The sequence below is a fragment of the Schistocerca americana genome, chromosome 3 (genome assembly GCF_021461395.2).
Source record: "Schistocerca americana isolate TAMUIC-IGC-003095 chromosome 3, iqSchAmer2.1, whole genome shotgun sequence".
Classification (NCBI taxonomy): Eukaryota; Metazoa; Arthropoda; class Insecta; order Orthoptera; family Acrididae; genus Schistocerca; species Schistocerca americana.
Window position 1 is genome coordinate 475,131,478 of NC_060121.1, and position 26,078 is coordinate 475,157,555.

Genomic DNA, 26,078 nt, shown 5'->3' on the forward strand with positions numbered 1-26,078 from the left:
TTAAACCTCCGTTGAAAACTTCGTCTTGTTGCAACAACACTGTGTTCTAGGCGGTGGAATTCCAACACCAGAAAAATCCTCTGTTCTAAGGAATAAACCATGTTGTCCACAGCACACTTGCACGTTGAGAACAGCACACGCTTACAGCAGAAAGACGACGTACAGAATGGCGCACCCACCGACTGCGTTGCCTTCTATATCTTTCACATCACTTGCAGCGCCATCTGTTGTTGAAAATTGTAACTACTGTAATTTCGAAAGTTTGTCCGCCTGAAAATGTACTGCTGTCCCAAGCATATTGCAACAAACGGTGTATTTCTATCGCTGCTCGTTTAGTTTTTATTGCCGTTTCAAATATACCGGTCATTTTTGAAACATCCTGTACATTTCCTCTATTTCTTGCTCAACTGCTCGCAATCGTCGGCATGTATATCTGAACTATCGTTGTCGGTATTGGTTTGCCGTCGATCCTGACTCGAAGAATCCAACCGTTAAACAGTTTATGCTAACGCAGTCTCAGCCCTAACTTCACATTCATAACTGATCCCAAGCGTGTTACACCATTTTGTGCTGGTTTTGATACTATCCTGTATTCGTCTGGGGAGAAATTATTTTCTTGTTTTACGTCACTTCACAGACCGCTCGCGATATCTAGATTCTGCCTCAGCATTTCCCTGTTCACGTTGTCTAGGTTTTCTACTAAGTTCAAGCCTCTGATATTCCATGTCCAGACTCCTAGAATATTATCCTTTCGTTAGTTACTGGAACATTTTGCTATGGTAACCTCCACATTGACAGTCCTGTTACGGAGATCCAAATAGGGGAATAATCCGGGACCTTTTGCCCATGGACATAGCTTCATGGCCCTTTTCAGTTATAAGTCGCATTTCCTGCTGATACATGTTACGTGGCTTTCATGGAGTGGTTTCGATTGCCTCCTGTCTTATGTCGATCGTCTTTGTTGATTCTTCCGACATTTTGGAGATATTTGTCAAGAACAAGAGAGTGCTCTCAAACATTGTCCTCTCATCAGCACTCTTTGACAAGACTGTTGGCAGAACGAGGATAACTTGTCATGCCGGATGTATTTGGTCACCATTGATGACGGTATTTAATCCGAGGGCAGGCGTAGCAAGCCGAGACTTCACCGCAACGTTTCCTTCCTCCTGCTCCTGGGGATGTGACCCAAGGGATGAACTTATATTTATTTTTATTCATTTATTTATTTACTTTTTTTGCAGGCCCAAAACACTACACAAAGTTACTAAGGGTGCCACTCAACACATCCAAACGTAAAAAGGCTCCCAACTTACGACTAAATTTAACGAGTCTCCCAAAAAAAAAAAAAAAAAAAAAAAAAAGGACCTTGTATCGGCCCATTTGGCGTGTTTCGAGGGTCGCTTCTAGCTAACTTCAGAGTGATATACGGTCCCCTGAGTACATCAGGCATAAACGTAAGTTAGTGAAACATAGTCTACCTTCTAATTGCCGGCAAGCGTGGCCGAGCGGTTCTAGGCGCTACTGTCTGGAACCACGCGACCGCTACGGTCGCAGATTCGAATCCTGCCTCGTGCACGGATGTGTGTGATATCCTTATGTTAGTTAGGTTTCAGTAGTTCTTAGTTCCAGGAGACTGATGACCTCAGAAGTTAGCTCCCAAAGTGCTCAGAGGCAGCCTACCTTCTCATTGAACTTGTCGCACCCGGAACACCCTGGCTAGCCGGAGGGTCTGTGAATGAGGAACCCAAGAAACTGGTGAAACATGTTCTGTATTTAGCGAGTCACCGCAGTATGTACCAGCAATCTTAGACATCCTTGTCACCGTGGTGATACAGATAATATGTCGCCACCCCATTTATAGAGGTCACGGCGTTTGTCCGGGTATTGGGAAAATACACAGGGTGATTCAAAAAGAATACCACAACTTTAAAAATGTGTATTTAATGAAAGAAACATTATATAACCTTCTGTTATACATCATTACAAAGAGTATTTAAAAAGGTTTTTTTTCACTCAAAAACAAGTTCAGAGATGTTCAATATGGCCCTCTCCAGACACACGAGCAATATCAACCCGATACTCCAGCTCGTTCCACACTCTCTGTAGCATATCAGGCGTAACAGTTTGGATAGCTGCTGTTATTTCTCGTTTCAAATCGTCAATGGTGGCTGGGAGAGGTGGCCGAAACACCATATCCTTAACATACCCCCATAAGAAAAAATCGCTGGGGGTAAGATTAGGGCTTCTTGGAGGCCAGTGATGAAGTGCTCTGTCACGGGCTGCCTGGCGGCCGATCCATCGCCTCGGGTAGTTGACGTTCAGGTAGTTACGGACAGATAAGTGCCAATGTGGACTCTCCATACAGTTGATTGTGGAATTTGCAGCTCTCTGCTAGCTCTGCGAGTCGATTTTCCTGGGCTGCGAACAAATGCTTGCTGGATGCGTGCTACATTTTCATCACTCGTTCTCGGCCGTCCAGATCTTTTCCCTTCGCACAAACACCCATTCTCTGTAAACTGTTTATACCAACGTTTAATACACCACCTATCAGGAGGTTTAACACCATACTTCGTTCGAAATGCACGCTGAACAAGTGTCGTCGATTCACTTCTGCCGTACTCAATAACACAAAAAGCTTTCTGTTGAGCGGTCGCCATTTTAGCATCAACTGACGCTGACGCCTAGTCAACAGCGCCTCAAGCGAACAAATGTACAACTAAATGAAACTTTATAGCTCCCTTAATTCGCCGACAGATAGTGCTTAGCTCTGCCTTTTGTCGTTGCAGAGTTTTAAATTCCTAAAGTTGTGGTATTCTTTTTGAATCACCCTGTATTTCGTCCGGGAACAGTAGGGCGTAAGCTCTGATTTCTGTGTGCGCCGTACTCAATAAAACGGTCCATATTTTCTTCGTAAGAAACCAAAACTCATTTGCCGTGCCACACGCCAATGAATGCTCACACGTGAGTCCGCGCGGTAGAGGCATGTCGCTGTTGTCTAGCAGATGAATACAGTGCTGTCGTTGATGGTTAGGGAATTTGCCGTTCACCACCACATACCACAATGTATTTACATCCATAGGGAGAGAGGGGAGAGGAATCGCTCTCCAGATTCTCTGGCACTGTATTGCTAGGTAACTTTGTTCGACCACATTGCGCGACTGTTGTTGAAGGAAACTTCGATATACATGTTCCGTTGCGGGAAGCCTGCTCTCCGGGAAACCATTCTGAATGTAACTGTAATCGATGAAGAAGTCCGGAAGGTGTGCGATCTGTGTTGACTGGTGGACGGATTAAATGATGGGCCACTTCGTCGATCACAGTAGCGATTAAGGCGACGTGTTTCTTTATCCAAAGGCGATACATTGTACTAAGAAATGTCTAATGAGCCCTGTTCTACACGTTTACTAGTCCGATGCCTGAGTCTGTCGGTGGCAACGTCATGGTATCGTAGCGGACTGAAATGGGAAGTCAGTACTCACTAACCTTGACACGATCGTGGTGGGCAATGGAAATATGTGCGCCAAGAGACCGGTTTTTGATGTCAACTAGACTTTGACATACTGTGCGCACTGGAACGTACCTGTTGCACGCAGTGCGCGTTGTCTTACGCGCGAATCTGCCGTAGTAGCAGTCGATATTTATTCACCACTGTAAATCGTATTTTTCAATGAAACACAAGTCGCAAGCACTTTAGAGTGGGAACCTTAATAACGAGCACTGTCGCCCTGGTGCCAGGCCTCTGCCCACCTCCTATAAATCGGGTCTTTCATAGATTAGTGATACTACCCTCCCCCCCCCCCCCCCCCCCCCCCCAATACTGATGCTGGACTCATTCGAGCAACCATGACTTCACCAACAGAACAATGTCTCGGCGTATGTGCACCATTGGAAATATACGTTCCGTAGCTGGACGCCTTTAAGGCGCCGTCGATGGCCGTACAGACAGGTTCAAGAGCGATTGCAAAATACGTGGCCGAAAAGGGCCAACCTTACCACACCGAGCGCTGGATCGTGATAGGTTCTGAGCTAGCATCGTTTACAAAAACTGTCAAGTACATCAACTACAAGATCGCGTCCACAAACGTTAGGGGATTCCCATTCGTTCTGTGACCCCGAGTAGGAACACAAGGTCCTCTCCTTGGAAAGCGTGACTGAAATCCACTGCCACCAGGGCTCCTCGTAACATACATGCAGATATCAATGCTATAGCCCAAATGGCGTATGTATGCTGTTTTTTTCCTCCGAGACCCGTTTGATCTAAATATATTTTATTCCTTATTCGGGCTTGATGACGTGTACTAAGGATACGTGCGGAGATCTTGTATTCTGTATTCAATAATGTCAAAGACCAGTAGTCTTGTGGTCTACAATAACTACTTGGTTTTGGAACGAGTATCACAATAGCTTGTGTGAACTCGGTAGAGTTGTGTAAGGTTGGTGTCAAGAGTTCGTTGTGTTTTTGTATCCACGTCGTCCTATCAGAGGAACAATGGTACTGTGGAACTCGAGAGGGAGCACTTATAAAATGCGACAGTGATGAGTAAAAGCATTTGCGATAACTTCCTGTCACGTGGCCCATGACCCATCGGCCATTTCGACGTCCTGTGCTTTTTATAAGTGTACGCGGTCACTACCACTTTCATCTCATTACAACGTATAACGATGGTTGGTCATTGCGTAATCCGTCGAGCATCTTTGGACGTACTTTCTGAACTCCTTCCGTTTTCGCTGCTGCAAGACTCAGGAATTCTGCTTTGATAAGCTGAACAGCCCATTGACGGTCGGGAGACGGTGATTGTGTTGCCATCTGACGTAAGGCTGTGACATAAAATTCAGTCGCCCGTTACCAATTGGACTTTTCTGGGCCATATCTCGTGAACTTTCAGCGTACAGCTCATTTAACAGAGCGGAATCACCATCTAAGTCACGTTCCGTTGCCAAAGACGTGCGCAGACATAATTTCCATCTCATTCGGATGAAATACACGCAAGTGCTGCTCCGGCACCACATCCACTAAATTACCGGCTGGTGGTTTGTGTGTGTGGAGCTGGTGTCCGATATTGCATCAGATGTGTTCCACTGGATTGTGATCTGCTGAATTTGGTTACCTACTGGATGTTACCATCTGCATACGGGAAGACAGGGCATGAAAGAAAGCATGTAGTCGGCAATAGTGTCTCAGTAGCGGACGATTGTCATAATCCTTTCGATTAGTTTCACAGATCTCTTAGAATCTCACGTGAAAGTCCTCCGACTATAATACAGCGTCCAGCGTACACAGTTATCGACATGGTGTAATCCGGAAAGTTATTCATCAAGCGGAACGTTTTCATTGCTCTGTGGTCCAACCTCGATAATCCTGCGCACACTCTAATAGTAAATGGCGATGTCATTTGGGTAATTTTGGAACACGTAAGGATCACATGTACAGGAGCAAGACGTTCAAGGATTTGTGCTTATCGGTGTACTCTGAAACATTTGCACCTACACCAGGAGTGTACCTGCCACAAAAGATCTCTCTTCCTCTACTGAATGGGCGAGCCTCCGACCCCAGCGTTCTGTGGTGCGACATAGACGTCCAACATGTCAGCTGCTTGTGGTTTCAAAACTTCCAGCCACATTCTGCAGATGTTCACAAGAGTAGCTCGCGAGTAGCAGAGCAGCTTCGCCGTTTCCATGATTCCCGATCCTAGGCGCCGGGCTATAACAATCGGCACATCGTCAAAGTCCATGTCGTTGGAATTCACCATTTGCCGGCTGCATCTTCGCTAGAATGATACTCCATTCGCCTCTGCTTCGCTTGTGTGCGTGAACAGTCTTTGATGGATTTATACCAATCCCCGTTTCCCTCTATAGTTATTAGCATCAACAGCTCCCGCTAGCACCTTAGAAATTATTCCCTCACGTTTTAACCGATGTCATACCATCACGACCCTTTTCCTTGTCGGAGTTTTCCATACATCTCTTTCCTTGCGGATTCTGCGAAAAACCTTGTTCCTTACGACTCAATCAACGTTCTTCTGCAGCACCAATCTCAAACACTTCTCTTCTGTTCCGGTTTTCGCACAGGCCATGTCTCACTGTCATACAATGCTGTGCTCCGAACGTACATTCTCAGATATTGTCCTCAAATTAAGGTCTATGATTTATACCAGTAGCCTTAACAAGGCCAGGAATGCCCTTTTTGCCATTGCTAGTCTGTCGATTATGTCCTCCTTGCTCCGTCCGTCAAGGGTTATTTTGCTGCCTAGCTAGCAAAATTCCATTACTTTATCTACGTCTTCGTCACCAGTTACGAGGTTAAGATTCTCGCTGTTCTTATTTCTGCTACTTCTCATTATTTTCGTCTTCCTACGATTTACTCTCAATCCATATTCTGTACTCATTAGATTGTTCGTTTCCTTCAACAGCTTTGTAATTTTTCGCGTTCGAGGATAGCTATGTTATCAGCAAATCTTAACATTGGTATCCTTTGACATTGAATTTTAATGCCACGTTTCAACTTTTCTTTTATTTCCGTCATTGCTTCAGCGAAGTACAGATTGCACATTGGGGGCGAAATACTGCACCCCTTCTTACGCCATTCTTAACCCGTACACTTCTTTCTTGGGTTTCGAGACTTATTGTTCCCCCCTTGGTTCTCGTTCATATTGTACATTACGCGTCTTTCCCTATAGCTTGCAACTATATTTCTCAGGCTTACAAATACCGTGGACTATTTTACACTATCGAGCGCTTTTTCCTGGTCGACGAATCCTGCGAACGTGTCTTGATTTTTCTTCAGTCTTGCTTCCATTATCAACCGCAACGTCAGAACAGCCTGTCTCATACCTTTATTTTTCCTAAGGTCAAACTGATAGTCTTCTAACATATTCCAAATTTTCTTTTCCTTTCTTCTGTATACCATTCTTGCAAGCAACTTGGATACATGAGTTGTTAAGTTAACTGTGCAACAATTCTCGCACTTCCTGCCTCTTGCTGTTTTGGGAATTGTATGGATTATGTTGTTTCCGAAAGTCTGATGGTCTATCGCCAGTTTCATATATTCTACTCACCAACCTTTGTTTTGTTGCGACTACCCCAATGATTTCAGAAATTCCGATGTAATTTTATTTATCCATTATGCCTTTTTTTTAAATCTTCCAAATCTTTTCTAAATTCTGAATCTCCTGTCTCTTTCCTATCGACTCTTCTTTCTTATTCCAGCACGTCATCAGGTAAGCCCTCCCCCTCATTGATTCCCTCAGTGTATTCTTTTGACGAATCCGCTCTCTCCTCTGCATCTAAAGGTGGAAATCCCATTGCACTCTTAATGTCACTGCCCTTGATTTCAATTTCACAGAAGTCATTTGAACTTTTCTACATACTGAGTCAGACGTTATGATAATCACTTCGTTTTCGATTTCTTCAATTTTTTTATGTAGCCAGTTAGCCTTAACTCCCTTCCAGTACATATTTATTTCATTCCCGAAGGACTTGTATCTCCATATTCCTGAATTTACTAGAACATTTTTGCGTTTTCATCTTTCATCGGTCAACTGTTGCCCATGGTTTCTCCTCAGTTACCTTCCTCGTACCTAAGTTTTTCTCTCCAACTTCTATGATTGCCCTCTGTACAGATATCCATCCATCTTCAACTAAGCTAAGTACTAAGCTTTTCATTATTGCTGAATCTATAGTCTCAGGGAACTTAAAGCATAACCAATCATTCTGTAGTACTTCCGTATCACAATCTTAAACTTCAACCCACTCTTCATCATTACCAAATTGTGACCTGAGTCTATACCTGTGCCTGGGTAAGCCTTACAATTTAATGTCTGATTTGGCAATCTCTGCCTGACCTTGATGTAATCTAATTGAAATTTTCCCGTATCACCCAGCTTTCTTAAAGTATTTCTCCTCCTCTTGTGATTCTTGAACAGAGTATTCACAATTACCATTTGAAATTTATTGTAGATCTCTATCAGTCTTTCTCCTCCCTCATTCCTACTACCCAGCCCATATTCACCCGTAGCTCTTTCTTCTGTTTCTTCCTTTACAACCGAATTCTAGTTCTCCATGACTACTAAAGTTTCGTCTCCCCTTATGTGCTGCACAGCCCGTTCAATATCCTCATATACTTTCTCTGTTTCTTCATCTTCAGCTTGCGATGTCGGTACGTATACCTGAACTACTGTTATTGGTGTTGGTTTGCTGTCTATTTTGATGAGAACAGCCCTACTGTTCACAGTAACTCATTTTCTGCCCTACCTTCTTATTTGTAATGAATCCTTCTCCCGTTATACCATTCTCTGCAGCTGTTGATATTACCCATTACTCGATCACCAGAAATCCTTGTCTTCTTTCCATTTCACTTCACTGTGTCCCACTATATATAGGTTTAGCCTTAGAATTTCCATTTCCAGATTTTTTAATGTCCCTACCACGTTGAAAGTTCCGAAATTCGACGCCCGACTCGAAGAACTTCATCCTTTCGTTGATTATTCAATCTTTCTCTTATTTTAATGTCCGCCTTGGCAGTCCCCTCCCGGAGATCCGAAAGTGGGACTGTTCCGCAATCTTTTGCCGGTGGGGAGATCATCAGGACACTTTTTTCAACTACAGGCCACATGTCCTCATATCGGTGAACATTGCTAATTCTTCCGCCTTCCCACCCCAAGGTGACGAGAGTGCGCTGAACCCCTATCTGCACTTCCGCCCTTTTGACAAGGCTGTCGGCTCAGTGTGGGTTACTTCGTATGCCGGAAGTCTTCGGTCGTCATTGCTGATGACTTTCATTCAAAATTTAAGCAGCGGCTGGGTTCAGACCCACAACTGAGGACGTGTTGGTTTCTAATCAATGATGTTACCCTTTTCTTTTAATCCATTTAATTGAATAAAATGATAACGAAGTGTTTTGATTACATTCAGCAAAATAAATATTTTCGCTGCCTTTGGCGAGTTTTGAATCTATTATATTGAAAATCAGACCTACGCCTTCTTGGAACCGCTACCTTAAACATACCATGAAATGGAGATGAAGTATCGCTCATCAGGCGTTGCCCAAAACCATTCCGAAAAATTCTCCCAAGGCGATTATCTCCGAGGGACTCTATCATCTATGCCATTGGCGAATTTCGCTTAAATACATTCGTTACCGTGCCTCGCAACCGAGCCGGCCTTTGTGGCCGAGCGGTTCTAGGCGCTTCACTTTGGAACCGCTCGACTGCTACGGTCGCAGGTTCAAAAAAATGGTTCAAATGGCTCTGAGCACTATGGGACTTAACTTCTAAGGTCATCAGTCCCCTAGAACTTAGAACTACTTAAACCTAACTAACCTAAGGACATCACACACATCCATGCCCGAGGCAGGATTCGAACCTGCGACCGTAGCGGTCACGCGGTTCCAGACTGTAGCGCCTTTAACCGCTTGGCCACACCGGCCGGAGTCGCAGGTTCGAATCCTGTCTTCGGCATAGATGTGTGTGATGTCCTTAGGTTAGTTAGGTTTAAGTAGTTCTAAGTTCTAGGGGACTGAAGACCTCAGAAGTTAAGTCCCATAGTGCTCAGAGCCATTTGAACCATTTTCTCGCGACAGACGCGTCATCCTCTGGCGCCATGTAGCGGTAGGCGGTGGCCTTAATTTTATGTCTCGTCACCGTATCTTACCAACTGCTGCTAACTCTATTTGTGGTTAAATAAGTTCAGAATTTAAGCAGGGTGTCCTGAGTGGTGCAGATGGAGATCGTAGCCATGACTCAGAATTAGAAATTGTGGCACGCTGAATTAACACTTTTTTATTTCATAACAACATGAAAATTGGGATGTACCATGGCCATAAATGAAATGGAGAATGTGACGTAGAAATGCTTGACAATCACATGGCGATTATTTATAGTATTGGGGCAGAACGTATAGAGAAGCACATTTAAATGTACTGGATGCAAGTTCCTTTCGTTCTGCATACTAGTTCGTTTGTGTATCGCCCGATTAAATATAATCGTGTCTGCGAATCTATACCATAACGCAAATATGAAGCAAAATAAGTTAAATAGTAAACCAACCTGTCTCACGCTCAGCTACAGCTAAAGCAAGGAACCTGGACAAATTTTCCAATTAGTACCAGGATAGAGTCAAGACAAGTAGCTTGTAATTATATTTTGACAAGGAAGAGGAGAATAGGTATGCTCTTAGTACCCAAATAGTCAGCAAGCAACTGCGGATAACGCATGGATGTAGATCGGCAACAGTCTGACATACCTCTGTGTTAGTATACGTTAACCACCCAGCACAAACATGTCTTCTCGCCACATAATCCCAGAAAAAGAGCCCCACTGACGAGAACAGCTTATGGACTGAAAACTGTGACATCGCATGAGGACCCGAATAAAATTAGTCGTTCATAGCGTGTAGGCTTTCACGACCGGCGTCTTCAGTAATTAAAACTTCCGGGCTAAGAGGCCGTGGTCGTAGACTCACCTCAGATGATGTTGCCCGCAGCTGGCAACGAAACGTCAGGGAGAAGTAATTCTACTATTGGACCACGGCCTCTTAGCCCGGAAGTTTTAATTACTGAAAATTAGTCGTTGTCCGAACCACACATCGGTTGAGTCACTTAGAGACATCACTATCGCTACAGTCGTTTACGAGTGATATAAACGTGTTGTCGTCTTCTGAAACATGAATGTTGAATCACAGCGACTTTTTTCAACGTGTAATAAGCGATAAGTCATTTATTTACATACATCTCCAGTTGCGAGTGTATAGATGCGCTGCACGTCGGCGCATTCCGTTTTTGTGTAATGTCGTGAAAATAACGCTGAAAAATGCGTTGCCTTCTGTTGGTGCCTTTTGTCTCTTAGTCGAGTTTAGACATGCATTTACAATTTTTGCTTGAGCCAATGGCGTTCTTTTCCATGTACAGCTCAGACATCGTATGATAGCAGAATGACTCTCCGATACAGTACGCAACAACTGGTTCAGAAGATCCTTCAGTCTTTCTCGAACTAGACAAAGTGATGAGCGTTGGAGTGATCTGTAGATTCGTGACATGTCAAATCTTGATATACTTTATTCTTCGTGGGAATCACATGTTTTCTTTATATTGTAAATATGAGTTCAGGTCTATAGGAGTAATAATGTGTTACGGCTCGTTGTTTTAGCTCAACATGCTATACACGGTACATTCTTGACTTATCCTGTACCACTTTTCATTGAATTAATTATCTACATTAATTACAGTACTTAGAGAATTTTTTATACGGCTGCCTTATAGATTGACGATGTTCCCGTCCTTGTTGCAGCCACAATGACCTCCCGTGGAACGTGCGCAAGTTCGCGCGGGGGCAGCTGGTCGGCTTCAACCTGACGGCCGACCTCCGCCACGTGGAGCCGTGGTCCCGCAGCGCCTGGTCGCACACCGACCTGCCGCGCATGCGCGCAGGCATGCTCGGCGCACAGGTCAGTAGGCGCCTGCTGCCACTCACTGCTAATTGCCTCGCCGGCTCTGCTGACCTCCTCTGTTATTCATCCGCACGGTCGACGTCGATCTCACAGGTAACTCATCAGCAGCCTACAATACGCGAATAAAATGGAGCAGCTGTGTTTCTTTGTAAATGTAGTAAGTGCAGTGACGTAGTCACAGCAGCTGCGCTTCGTAAATTACTGATTCTGAAACGTATCATTCCGAAATCAATAGAAACATCAAATTTAACTAAATTTCTTCGGTAATAATAGGGTGTTTGTTTCAATAAATACCACCTGGTGAACATTTACTTCAGTATCCGTCAAGTTTCTTTATAATCACCTATTTTAAGTTGGTCCTAATTCTTCTTTATTATTAGCCTGAACAATAAGGTTTTTTTTTATTTTTATGTCAGCACCTGCGTATATCCTTATTTGTAATCTAACTCTGTTCATTTAGAATAAACGTGAACTGTTTGAACAGTAGTGCCAACAGAAAAGAAAGCTGGTGATCCCAGCGTGATCCGATGATGAGTTTGTATCAAGAAAATACTTACATTTCCGCCGCATATATTTGTCTCTAACTGCGAATTGTATCATCCGCTGACTATTGGGATTCCCCATGCCTCTTAGAGACATGAAGACTGCGAATGTAGTATAAGGTTAAGTAGCTGTCTGTCAAGCAGATGCAAGCTCATTTGAAGAAATTAAGACCACAATTAAGAAAGGCACCAAGTTGTCAAAGAGTAAGAACATCCGTCTAATGGTAGCCTGCACGGTAACTCAGCGTGTTCGGTCAGAGGGTTAGCTGTCCTCTGTAATAAAAACACACTGAGTGAATGGATCAACTATGATCTTGAACAAGTGTCATTGGACGGCCACCTCGAACAAATACAACGACCAGTGATGAACAAAATGAGATTTCAAAAAGGGGAGTTAGCGTCTTTGATTAGCAATCAAAACGACCTCGGTCATGGATTCGAATCCCACCACTGCTTAAATTTTGACTGATAATCAGCCTCAGCGGCTGAAGACTTCCGGCATAAGAAGTCATCCTCATTCTGCCAATGCCCTCGTCAAAGAGGGCGGAGGAACGGACAGAGGTTTAGGGCACTCTCTTGTCCTAGAAGTGGGAGACCACACCTAAGGGCATGAAAAATGTATCATGACCATCTCTCCATTGGCTAAAGATTCCGGAATAGTCGTCCTTTTGGTTCTCAGGGAGAGGACTGCCAAGGGGGAGGTGACCAGGAGAAAAGGACTGAAAAATTCACGAAAGGATAACATTCTACGAGACAGGGCGTCGCATATCACAAGCTTGAACGTGGTAGGGAAATTAGAAAATATTTAAACGTAAATGAAAAGGCTCAATCCGGATATACGAGGCCTGTTCAGAAAGTAAGCTCCGATTGATTGCCAAATTGAAACCACAGTGAACATCAGAAATGTTTTACTTGTAACAATTAGCTACACCTTTCAGCTACTTCTCTACGTAGTCGCCGTTCTGACTTAGACTTTTGTCATAGCGTTGTACCAACTTTTCAATAGCCTCATCATAGAAGGCAGCCGCCAGTGCTTTCCGCCAATTCTCCACGCTGGCCTACACCTCGTTGTCTGTGTCAAAATGTTGTCTTCAAAGACAGCGGTTCATGTGACCAGAGATGAAACTCAGGGGGAGACAATTGCGGACTGTATTGTGGGTAATCTCACATTTCCATTTGAAAACGATGCAGGAGCATCGTCATTGCCCCTGCAGAATGCGGCTGAGAATTGTCTTGAAGAAGAAACAGCACGACAGTTATGTAATGTTAGCTGCATAGCTTCAGGCGAAATTTCTCACCAGGCCCTCGTACTTGGCGGCAGACACTATTTTCTAGACATCTTTACGCACTCACTGCGAGCTCAGAAATGAGAAGAGCGACGTGATGCTAACTGGGGTTATACTAGAGACACTACCCAACACATCTGTGCAAAGCTTTATTGGATTTTCATAGTCGTTTCCATTTCGCGACCGATCGGAGCTTACTTTCTGAACGCCCCTCGTAGTAGGTGCCAGTGAAGTGAAAGGGAAAGGAGACAAGGATTTCTGGTCAGATGAGTATAGGGTAATATCAAGCAGCTAAAAATGGAATAACGGGAGTAGAACTCGTTATGAGTAGGAAGGTAGGGAAGAGAGTGCGTTAAGTGGGTTACTGTGAGCAGTTCAGTGATAGGCTTGTTCTTATAAGAATCGACAGCAAACCAACACCGACAACGATAGATCAGGCGTATATGCCAACGTCGCGAGCTGAAGGTGAAGAAGTAGAGAAAGTATATGAGAATATTGAAAGGGTAACACAGTATGTAAAGGGAGATGAAAATCTAGTAGTTATATACAGGGTGTTTCAAAAATGACCGGTATATTTGAATCGGCAATGAAAACTAAACGAGCAGCGATAGAAATACACCGTTTGTTGCAATATGCTTGGGACAACAGTTCATTTTCAGGCAGACAAACTTTCGAAATTACAGTAGTTACAATTTTCAACAACAGATGGCGCTGCAAGTGATGTGAAAGATATAGAAGACAACGCAGTCTGTGGGTGCGCCATTCTGTACGTCGTCTTTCTGCTGTAAGCGTGTGCTGTTCACAACGTGCAAGTGTGCTGTAGACAACATGGTTTATTCCTTAGAACAGAGGATTTTTCTGGTGTTGGAATTCCACCGCCTAGAACACAGTTTTGTTGCAACAAGACGAAGTTTTCAACGGAGGTTTAATGTAACCAAAGGACCGAAAAGCGATACAATAAAGGATCTGTTTGAAAAATTTCAACGGACTGGGAACGTGACGGATGAACGTGCTGGAAAGCTAGGGCGACCGCGTACGGCAACCACAGAGCGCAACGCGCAGCTAGTGCAGCAGGTGATCGAACAGCGGCCTCGGGTTTCCGTTCGCCGTGTTGCAGCTGCGGTCCAAATGACGCCAACGTCCACGTATCGTCTCATGCGCCAGAGTTTACACCTCTATCCATACAAAATTCAAACGCGGCAACCCCTCAGCGCCGCTACCATTGCTGCACGAGAGACATTCGCTAACGATATAGTGCACAGGATTGATGACGGCGATATGCATGTGGGCAGCATTTGGTTTACTGACGAAGCTTATTTCTACCTGGACGGCTTCGTGAATAAACAGTACTGGCGCATATGGGAAACCGAAAAGCCCCACGATGCAGTCCCATCGTCCCTGCATCCTCAAAAAGTACTGGTCTGGGCCGCCATTTCTTCCAAAGGAATCATTGGCCCATTTTTCAGATCCGAAACGATTACTGCATCACGCTATCTAGACATTCTTCGTGAATTTGTGGCGGTACAAACTGCCTTAGACGACACTGCGAACACCTCGTGGTTTATGCAAGATGGTGCCCGGCCACATCGCACGGCCGACGTCTTTAATTTCCTGAATGAATATTTCGATGATCGTGTGATTGCTTTGGGCTATCCGAAATATACATGAGGCGGCGTGGATTGGCCTCCCTATTCGCCAGACATGAACCCCTGTGACTTCTTTCTGTGGGGACACTTGATAGACCAGGTGTACCGCCAGAATCCAGAAACAATTGAACAACTGAAGCAGTACATCTCATCTGCATGTGAAGCCATTCCGCCAGAAACGATGTCAAAGGTTTCGGGTAATTTCATTCAGAGACTACGCCATATTAATGCTACGCATGGTGGATATGTGGAAAATATCGTACTATAGAGTTTCCCAGACCGCAGCGCCATCTGTTGTTGAAAATTGTAACTACTGTAATTTCGAAAGTTTGTCTGCCTGAAAATGCACTGTTGTCCCACGAATATTGCAACAAACGGTGTATTTCTATCGCTGCTCGTTTAGTTTTCATTGCCGTTTCAAATATACCGGTCATTTTTGAAACACCTTGTAGAAATGGAATGCAGTTGTGGGGGAAGGAGTAGGAAAAAAGATTACAGGAGAATATGGGCTTGAGACAAGGAATGAGAGAGGAGAAACACTAATTGAGTTCTGTAATAAATTTCATCTAGTAATAGGGGATACTCAGTTCTGGAAAAGGCCAGGTGATACGGGAAGAATTCAGTTAGATCACATCATCGTAAGACAGAGATTCCTAAATCAGATACTGGATTGTAAGATGTACCCAGGAGCAGATGTAGACTCAGATCACAATATAGTAGTGATGAAGAGTAGATTAGTCAGGAAGACTCAACACGCAAAGAAGTGGGATACGGAAGTACCAAGGAACGACAAGATACACATGAAGTTCTCTAAGGCTACAGATACAGCAGTAAGGAATGGCTCACTAGGCAGTACAGTTGAAGAGGAATGGGCATCTGTAAAAAGGGGAATCATGGCAGTTAGAAAGAAATTCGTAGGTACAAAGAAGGTAACTGCAAAGAAACCATTGGTAACAAAACAAATACTTCAGTTGATCGATGAAAGGAGGAAGTACACAAATGTTCCGGGAAACTCAGGAATAGAGAAATACAAGTCGCTGACGAATGAAATGAATAGGAAGTGCAGGGAAGCAAAGGCGAATTGGTTGCAGAAAAAATGTGAAGAAATCAAAAAAGGAATATTGGTCAGAAGGACAGACTCTGCATGCAGGGAAGTCAAACCAGCGTTCGGTGGCATTAAAATCTATGGTGGTAACATAAAGAGTGAACGGGAATTCCACTGTTAAATACACAGGAGAGAGCGGATAGGTGGAAAGAATACATTGAAAGAAGAAAATATGTCTGATGTGATAGATGAAGAAACAGGAGTCGATTTAGAGGAAGTAGGGGATCCAGAATTAGAGTCAGAATTTAAAAGAGCTTTTGAGGACTTAAGATCATATAAGGCAGAAGGGATGTACATTCCATCAGAATTTCTAAAATCATTGGGAGAGGTGCCAACAAAATGGCGACGTACCATCTGACATTCGGAAAAATATCATACACACAACTGCGAAGACTGTGAGAGGTGACACGTGCTAGAATTATTGCACACTCAGCTTAACAAATGGTTCAAATGGGTCTGAGCACTATGGGACTTAACATCTGAGGTCATCAGTCTCCTAGAGCTTAGAACTACTTAAACCTAACTAACCTAAGGACATCACACACAGCCATGCCCGAGGCAGGATTCGTACCTGCGACCGTAGCGGTCGCGCGGTTCCAGACTGAAGCGCCTAGAACCGCTCGGCCACACCGGCCGGCAATCAGCTTAACAGCTCATGCATCCAAGTTACTGACAAGAATAATGTCCAGAAGAATGGAAAAGAAACTCGAGGACGTGCTGACTGACGATCAGTTTTGCTTTAGGAAAGGTAAATGCACGAGACAGGCAATTCTGACGTTTAGGTTGATAATAGAAGCAAGACTAAAGAAAAATCAAGATACGTTCACACTATTTGCCAATGTGCAAAAAGCGTTCGACAGTGTAAAATGGTGCAAGAGGTTCGAAATTCTGAGAGAAATAGGCGTGAGAGATGGGAAAAATACAATATGTACAAGAGCCTAGAGGGAATAATAAAAGTGGACGACGAAGAAAGAGGTGCTCGTATTAATAAGTATGTAAGACAGGGTTGTAGTCTTTCGCCCCTACTGTTCAATCCTTTAATCGAAGAAGCAATGATGGAAATAAAAGGAAGGTTCAGGAGTGGAATTAAATTTCAAGATCAAAGGATATAAATGGTACGTTTCACTGATAACATTACTGTCTTGAGGGAATGTGAAGAAGAATTACTTCATCTACTGTAGAGAATGAACAATCTAATGGGTACAGAACATGGATTGAGGGTAAATCGAAGAAAGACGAAAGCAATGAGAAGTAGCAGGAATTAGAACAACGAGAAACCTAACATTAGGATTGATGGTACGAAGTAGAGGAAGTTAAGGAATTCCGCTACCTAGACAGTAAAATAAACACTGTCGGACGGAGCAAGGAGGATATCAAAAACAGACAGCAGTGGCAAAAAGGAAATTCATTGCCAAGAAAAGCCTACTAGTATCAAACATAGGTCTTCATTAGATGAAGAAATCTCTGAGAATGTAAGTGTCGAGAACAGCATTGTATGGTACCGAAACATGGACTGCAGGAAAACCTGAACAGACGAGATTCGAAACATTTGAAAATTGGTGCTACACACGAATGTTGAAAATTAGGTTGACTGATAAGGTAAGGAATGAGGAATTTCTGTTCATAATAGGAAAGAAATATGTGGAAAACACTGACAAGGAGAAGGCACAGAATGAGAGGACATCTGTTAAGACATGAGCGAATGACTTCCATGGTACTAGAGGGAGCTGAAGAGGGCTAAAACTATAGAGGAAGACAGAGACTGGAATACATCCAGCAAAAAATTGAGGACGTAGATTGCCATAGATACTCTCAGAGATGAAGAGGTTGGCAGAGGAGAGGAACTCGTGGCGGGCCTCATCAAAACAGTCAGAAAACTGATGTCACCCCCCCCCCCCCAAAAAAAAAAAGAACAGAATATTTGTACGTCTTGGTGGTGTACATTAACCGCTATAACGACACGCACCCCATCTTAGAAAGCAGATATAAAATGTTTTACACTGTTGTGAATAGATAAAGAGTGCATTGTTGATTGACACAGTTGGACCTGTTTTAATTTGGAATAGAGACCCGTTCGTACAAAATGTTAGTGTTCGACAGAAGATAACTATTAGCATTACAAGATACAAGTAAGTGTCCTTTCATATAGCCGATACAACCAATGGTGACAAAAGGCAAGCGGCTGGTCCCGGCGAAGGTTCAAGTCCTCCATCGGGCATGGCTGTGTATGTGTTTGTCCTTAGGATAATTTAGGTTAAGTAGTGTATAAGCTTAGGGTCTGATGACCTTAGCGGTTAAATCCCATAAGATTTCACACACATTTTGAACAAAAGGCAACGCTGAAGCTAAGAGGGCCAGGGCGTAATACGTTGGTTAATATTTTGTGATCCACTTTGTAACAGTTGACCATTCTTATATTCAGTCTTTGCTCTTTTGTGCTCCTTCCTTTTTGGATTATAAGAACGTTGGTACATGGGTATGTCATTTCAAGATAAACCATCGTGGTAGCAGCAACACAGAAGTCTTTAAAGTAGTAACTCAACAAAATTGTCTCAAGAGCCGATACCTATATCTCCTGAGACAAACAAGTGTCAAACATAAAAATACGTGCATTTTCCTACTGAATAATTGTAATGCATCACAAAGAAACGACAGTAAAATCAGAAAGTGAGGAAGACCACAAATGTACACTTTATCCTTCACTAGAAACTGCATTTCCCCAAAAGGTTTCTCTTCGTGATCAATCTCCTGACTCGTCTGAGGGGTCAGACACGAGATCCTCTCCTGAGCCAAACTTTTCATCTCAGAGTAGTACTTGGACCCAGCGTCCTCCATTATTTGCTGAATGTGTTCCAGTATCTGTCTTCCTCTACAGTCCCCGTGTGCTTATACGAGGATACGTCCTATCGTATGGTCCATTCTTCTTGTCAGTCATCCACATGCTTCTTTTCTCGACTAGTCTGTGGAGTCTCACCTCGTTTGCCGCACGGGGTAGCCGCGCTATCTCGGGCGTCCTGTCACGGTTCGCGCGGCTCCCCCGTCGGAGGTTCGAGTCCTCCCTCGGGCATGGGTATGTGTGTTGTCCTTAGCGTAAGTTAGTTGAAGTTATATGAAGTAGTGCGTAAGCTTAGGGACCGGTGACCTCAGCAGTTGGTCCCATAAGATCTCACCACAAATTTCCAAATTTCCTCGCCTCATTTCGTATCTTTTCAGCCCATCTAATTTTCAACGTCTTTCTATAGTACTGCATTCCTGTTTCCTCACAGTAGACGACTAACTTTCATACAGTGTTGTGCTCTACACTGTATTCTCAAAAGCTAATACCAGTATTTGATATTAGCAGAATTCTTTTGGCCAGAAATGCCCTCCTCACCTCTCCTTATCTGACTTTCATGTGCTCCTTGCATCTTTCTTCATTTGTTGCGTGGCTTCCAGGTTGGCGCAACTCCTCCATCTACGTGGAGGGCCAAAATTCCGACGTTTTGTTTCGTTTGTCACTAGTCTCATTTCTGTTACTCCACATTACTTTTGTCTATAGTTGGTTTACTCTCAATCAACATTCTTTTCTTGGTAGACTATCGTTGTATTCTTCCTTACTTTTTCAGATGATATAAATGTTGTCAGAAAAACTTTTCGTCAAAAACCTTTCATACCGAATTTTATTTCCACCCGTGATACTATTTTTCATTCCCGTCGTTATTTCTGAAATGTAGAGATTGAACAGTAGTGAATAAATACTGCATTCCTGTCTTGCACCCTTTTTAATCAGAGCTGTGTTCTTGATATTCTACTCTTCTAATTTTTCTTTCCATATAGCTTCTATGTTATACCACTTTTCCTGGAAATTTCAACGTCTTGCAACTGTTTTCACTGTCGTATGTTTATTTTATTTTACTTTTTTTTTATTTATATATTTCTTACCGACAAATTCTGTGAATGAATCTTGATTTTGTTTAAACCTTGCTTCCATTATCAAGTACAATGTCCAAATAGTCTCTCTTGCGCCTTTTCCCTTCGTGAACAAAAACTGATCGCCATCTAAGAGATCTTCATTTTTATTTTCCAATCGTCTGTATATTATTCCTGTCAGCAAGTTACATGCACGATCTGTTAAGCAATTTGCACGATAATTCTCTCTCTAATACCCCTTTCGTATCTTCTGAATTCTTCTCACCTTTCCTTGTCATTATCTGAATTAATGGATGCTAAATTTGCATCTCAGATGACTATTTCCTTTTTGATTTCAGAATACTTTCTTTCCCCGAAGGGCTCTGCACTTCCTTCTTTCACAGATTAACTGGCGTATTTCTTCGGTGACCCATGGTTTCTTCCTTATACCTATATTTCTCTGTCCAAGGTTTCTGATTTCCGTTTTTAGAGACGCCTGTTTCTCTTCATCTGAATTGCCTACTATGGTATTCAGTCTCAGAGAACATAAAACGCACAGAATCTTTCATCAGTACTTCAGTACCCTACTTCTTTCAAAATTGATTCTTCTGGATAGTTCTTTTAAACTACATTCCTCTCCTAAATTGTAAGCCTTACAGTTGCTGCTCGGTATGCCCTAAAATCTATTATCTAACCTATGATCCTCTTGCTGATCATGTTGCAATCCGTATGGCGTCTTCTTCTGTCTACTGTTCTTTTCCAAGTGCACTTCTTCCTATTACGATTTTTGACCATTATATTTGTTACGACAAGCTAAAATTGGTTGCGGGGCTCAATTAGTCATTCCCCTCTGTCAGTCCTACTACCGAGTCCTTTTCCTCTCTAATTTTGTTATGTATTCGCTCTTTATCCCAACATTGTCATCTCCACTCACGTGCCGAGAAACTCATCCATGGCTCTCTACCTTTTAATTTTCTGCTTGTTATGTCGGCACGTATACTTCAGTTATTGTTGTTGGCTCCGGTTTTGCTGATGATACTGTTAAGAACAATGTATCACTGCATTCTTCCCAGTAGCTCACTCTCTCACCTTCCCATCATAGCGAATCATAATACCATTACTCTCTCTTCCGCTTCTGTTGATATTACCTTATATTTATGTGAGCAGAAAGCCTTTTCTCTCCATTTCTCATCACCGATGCCCACTACATGAAAACTGAGTTTTTACCATTCCTTTTTTCGGATTTTCTAGCTTTCTTACCATTTTAAACCGTCTGACATTTCACACTCTGACGCATTGTGTTGTACATTTTCGTTAGTTATTCAACGTTTTCCTCATCGTCATCTCCCTCTTGGCTATCCTCTCCTGGAGATCCGAATGGGGCACTAATCCTGAATCTTTTGTCATCTTAGATAATATAGTTACACGTTTTCAGCTACAGGTCTTTAATACACACCCGAGTCCTTGGCGCTGGGCCTCCTCACGCCGCTGATAACCGCTGAACGTTCGCCTTTCAGGGCAGTTCTCCAACGAAAGTGCAAGAGGCTGCCGTGAAACTCTCCGGTCCCCTATTGAAAGGACGAGGGTGACTTCTTATGTCGCAAGTCCCCGGCAACAATTGGTGATGATTTATATTCAAAATTTGTGCAGTGTCTGGGATCGAATTCGGAACCAAGTATGCTTCACTTAGTAACCAAAGATACTTCCCTCTTTTCTCAATTTACAATTAATATTTCATTGCGACAACTTTAATAGACAACGGCTTTGTAATTATTGACATTGAAATATCTGGACAGACCTGGTTGGATACTGAACGTTCTGTCACACAGTACAACAAACAACAACAACAACAACGATTCAAACAAATGCAGCTTGAGTAATTAAAACTTCCGGGCTAAGAGGCCGTGGTCCAATAGTAGAAATACTTCTCCCTGACGTTTCGTTGCCAGCTGCGGGCAACATCATCTGAGGTGAGTCTACGACTGGCTGCTAGGCCGTGGAGGTCCTGTTTATATAGAGCGCGTAGAGGGCGCCACCACTCGTCACGTGTTGTCAACAGTAAAACTATCTCTGGCTGGCGTCATTACTCTCGATCGAAGGTAATCGATTGTCACATCTTTGGTACAGAGTCGATCGCCATATCTTATCTAGCTTCAAGCCTTCTTCTTTCCTGTTAAAATTATTGTGGTGTTTAAAAATCTCTACAGCCTCTTTATACATACGTGCATAATAATGCGATGTCTTAGCTAGCACGCTCGACTCACTAAATTTAATTTCATGGTCACCCGTTTCAAAAACATGTTCCGCTACAGCCGATTTGTCCGTGTGTCCCAGTCGACAGTTCCTTTTATGTTCAGTTAGGCGAGTATTGATACTTCTTTTCATGGTTCCAATGTAAACCTTCCCACAACTACAGGGAATCTTATAGACACCAGTCGTAGAGTCACCTCAGATGATGTTGCCCGCAGCTGGCAACGAAACGTCAGGGAGAAGTATTTCTACTATTGGACCACGGCCTCTTAGCCCGGAAGTTTTAATTACTGAAGACGCCGGCCGTGAAAGCCTACACGCTATGATTAAATGCAGCTTGACATTCGCATCACGTTGCATATTTTTCTTTGGTCAAGTACTTCACTGTTTCGGCAGAGGAGCCGACTTCCACTTTTTCAGACTGTCACTGTAAGTTTTCCGCTCTAGTAATGTAGCTGCATGAAGATCTGTTTGTAATCTCATATCCAGCCTGTTGTAACTGCACACGATGCTGTTTTATTCCAAACGGGCATAATACCTTCGTAAAACCGGACGGAAACCACAACACCACGAGCACCACGTTTTTCTTCTCTAACAATAAACGGTGGTCCCACCATGGGAAGTACTTGCTTCTCCCAACGATGTGAAACAATTCCCTTCCTCGTTTGGAAACCCGCTTTTCAGCAATGCGAATTGCCTTGTCCATACCTTTCTATACATTTAGAACGTCATTACTCGAAAAATTATGTCTCCCTTCGATATTACTTTTCAGTCATGACTTGGGTACTCTGCATTTAAATTTTATTAATACAAAGGATTCTACAGCAAAACGTTAAACAAAAGACTAGCGCTCCTTGATCACGGAGATACTTATGGTAACGAGCTTGTAACCTAAGAAAATATAGCTTTAAATGATGACTAACTATAACCAAATACATCCGATTTTAATGTTACATAGACTGAAGTGAAGTGTAGAATCCTATTTCGCATGTAAGAGCTCCCATGTGGCTGTCCTGTTATGGCCGGAGCTTTATTTGTAACCAAAGAACTGATAGTTTTGGATTCATAGGGATTTATCTGGCGAGACCCCGTTGCAAAAATAAAGTTGGAACGTTCACACATTTCTTCAACTCAGTAATAAATTTAGAAAGGGGGTTCCTTACAGCATCCACTAAGTCATTAGAATGAAAAAAAATTGTCTCTATATATAAATAATAAGAGTCCCATTCAGGGACGACAGAGGAATCTTTATCAGCTTCTGCTATAACTAACGTACTTTTAAGCAATTTTGAATTCAAATTTTTGTACAATAGCGGAGAGAAAATTTGAGAATGAGACAGTAGGAACAGGTTTACAGAGCGCCTTCCCAGCAGACATAGCAATCTTGACCTGTAAAAGCTGTGGGTCCTTAAAAGACTCTCACATATGGCGTTTACTTCCGCCACAGCTCTTTTAGTACCATTACAGTCTACCATGCTGGGAATATAGAAATTTAGCTCCTCCTGCAACAAAGAATCTTCATCATGAGAAAGATTCATGCCCATAAGATTAACAATTCCATCAGCGACCGAATGGGTGTTAGTAGTGACATCAAAAGTGTTAATCGGGGTCTGCTGGGTCACAAGGGTCCACAGTTTGGGGACATACCTACTGGCAATAAAATGCACGCATCTCCGAGGTAACATAGGTACTGCAATATCGTATTTATCCGCTGATTCCAGGCAGGGAACTTTCAGATGATTTTCGCCTGTATGGGAATTATGCTATATGTTTACATTATGCGCTGTGACGCAGGAACGACAAAATACTTCATTTTGAAGTGCTGTAATAGCTCAGCTGTTGGTGAGAATGCCACACAGTCAGGTATCAAGATTCATCTGAGTTCTGCATACGGCACGAAACGGTAATAATGTAGTCTACCAGATAGCGGAAAATCATGTGATGCTAAATATGAAGGGCTTTCCACATTGATTTACACTTTATTTTTTCCCATCTTCATCGACGGCCATTTAGTTAATCATTACAGCTGCAAATATGTAGTACTTTGGTGTGACCATAGTTGGCAGAACACTCGGCTGTAGCGTAATCCTTACACAGAACAGCCAAATTCCCCGACGTGCAGTCTTTATGCCAGCGGACACGGACACAGTGTTTGACCATCAAGGAAACCGCTGAACGACGTGGTTTCTGCGGAAGGAGGACACTGTTGATATCCACAGTCGATTTGTGTCAATGTGTGGAGAGTGTGCACCGTCACGAAAAGTGCTCTTGGAACATGAATACAGTCGACCCCACACGAGTGGGAGAAACCATGGCTGCCATCGCTGAGACGAGGTGCCAGGTACTGGAACACCCATCGTAGTCGCCTGAATCGGACACCAACATCTGCATGCCCTCCTTGAACTGCATTTCTGAAGGCTGTCACACCCTCCGTAGGACAGCTGCCCGCAGTTCAAAGAAGTGTGCGAAACCATGTCCTCACAGAGATTTCTTCATATCTCCACATAGGTTGTAATCAGAAGGAGACTGCCACTTGCGGTTAGAACGTAGTACTGCAACTGCACGCCACGGATGATGGGAAGAAATAAAGTGTGAATCAATATAGAGTGCAGCACACTTCAGAAATTCGAAGCACTAGATGCTACAATTCGCCTCCATGCTAACATGATAAGCCGCTGTTAGATGTGAGCAAACAGATGTGGCAAATTTTTTGTAGTACATAACAGGCTGCCGTTAGTTCATAAATTAAATTGCTCTCTTGTAGTTACATAGCTAAATAAGATAAAATGTTTGTGATGTAACTCAAATGCAGGTGTGTTCTAACGACAATGGCTGCCAAGGCACCTTTCAAATTGTTTTCTGTTCACAGCAGACCAGTTACGGCATTAAGGGGTAAAATTAACAGCAGTAGCATCAGACTGGCACTACCGTAGCTCGACATATGCGAGCAGCACATAGTGGCTTGCATTCTATGTATTCTGATTTAAAATTTTATGACTAAAACTTTATCCCTCCATTTTTAGTTTAATACGTGACATGCCAATTTGAATGATTTATTCAAGATGAAGGCACTCATAGCAGTGCCGAAACCTGCGTCAAATGACTACTTTTCTGCGACCGAGGGCTGCTACTGCTGTTTTTGTTTTTTACTTTGTAAACTGTCGCTGACCAAGCAGCCGTGTTCAAAACTTTTAACATTAAGGGGCCATTGATTACTGAGAGTACGGGAGCCCATTGGAGTAGTAAGGTGGCTGCAACTACTCATGTGGTTCGCATGTAAACAGTTTGCTGTTACGACATTCGGAGGATGCGTGCCTTTGTCAGGTAGCGCAGAGTGGCGTCGATCCACGACGTCTGTGTACCGCGAGTTTGGGCTGGCGTCGATCTCCAGCCCAAGGCGGCGCACAAGCGTCGTCAGACGGCAGTAGTTGCTTCGATCAGCGCGTCCCGATTGCGAAGCGACCTCGCAGCGGCGCCGGGTCGTATGCTGCTACGGCCGACTGTTGTTGTTCCGCTCCCAGCACCACGCTGGCAGTGTACAGGACGCAGACTGCGTGCAGAATAACGTGCTCGCTAGATGAGCAGTGGGCAGAATTCTTGGCTAGGGTTGCCATGCTTTAGATTTTCTGCTCTCAATCTCGGATCTGATAGACTGAGAATACATTACTGGCCATTAAAGCTGCTAAACCAAGAAGAAATGCAGATGATAAACGGGTATTACGAGGGCAGTTCAATAAGTAATGCAACACATTTTTTTTCTCGGCCAATTTTGGTTGAAAAAACCGGAAATTTCTTGTGGAATATTTTCAAACATTCCCACTTCGTCTCGTATAGTTTCATTGACTTCCGAAAGGTGGCAGCGCTGTACGGAGCTGTTAAAATGGCGTCTGTAACGGATGTGCGTTGCAAACAACGGGCG

At 43.3% G+C, this 26,078-nt stretch overlaps 1 protein-coding gene across 1 annotated transcript in view; it reads left to right on the plus strand.

Annotated features, from left to right (window-relative positions):
* Positions 1–26,078, plus strand: part of LOC124606160 (dipeptidase 1-like) — a 369,120-nt gene that overhangs the window by 113,174 nt on the left and 229,868 nt on the right. Inside the window, exon 4 of the mRNA XM_047138127.1 lies at positions 11,283–11,439. Coding sequence (XP_046994083.1) covers positions 11,283–11,439 — 157 coding nt within the window. The remainder of the gene's footprint in view (positions 1–11,282; positions 11,440–26,078) is intronic.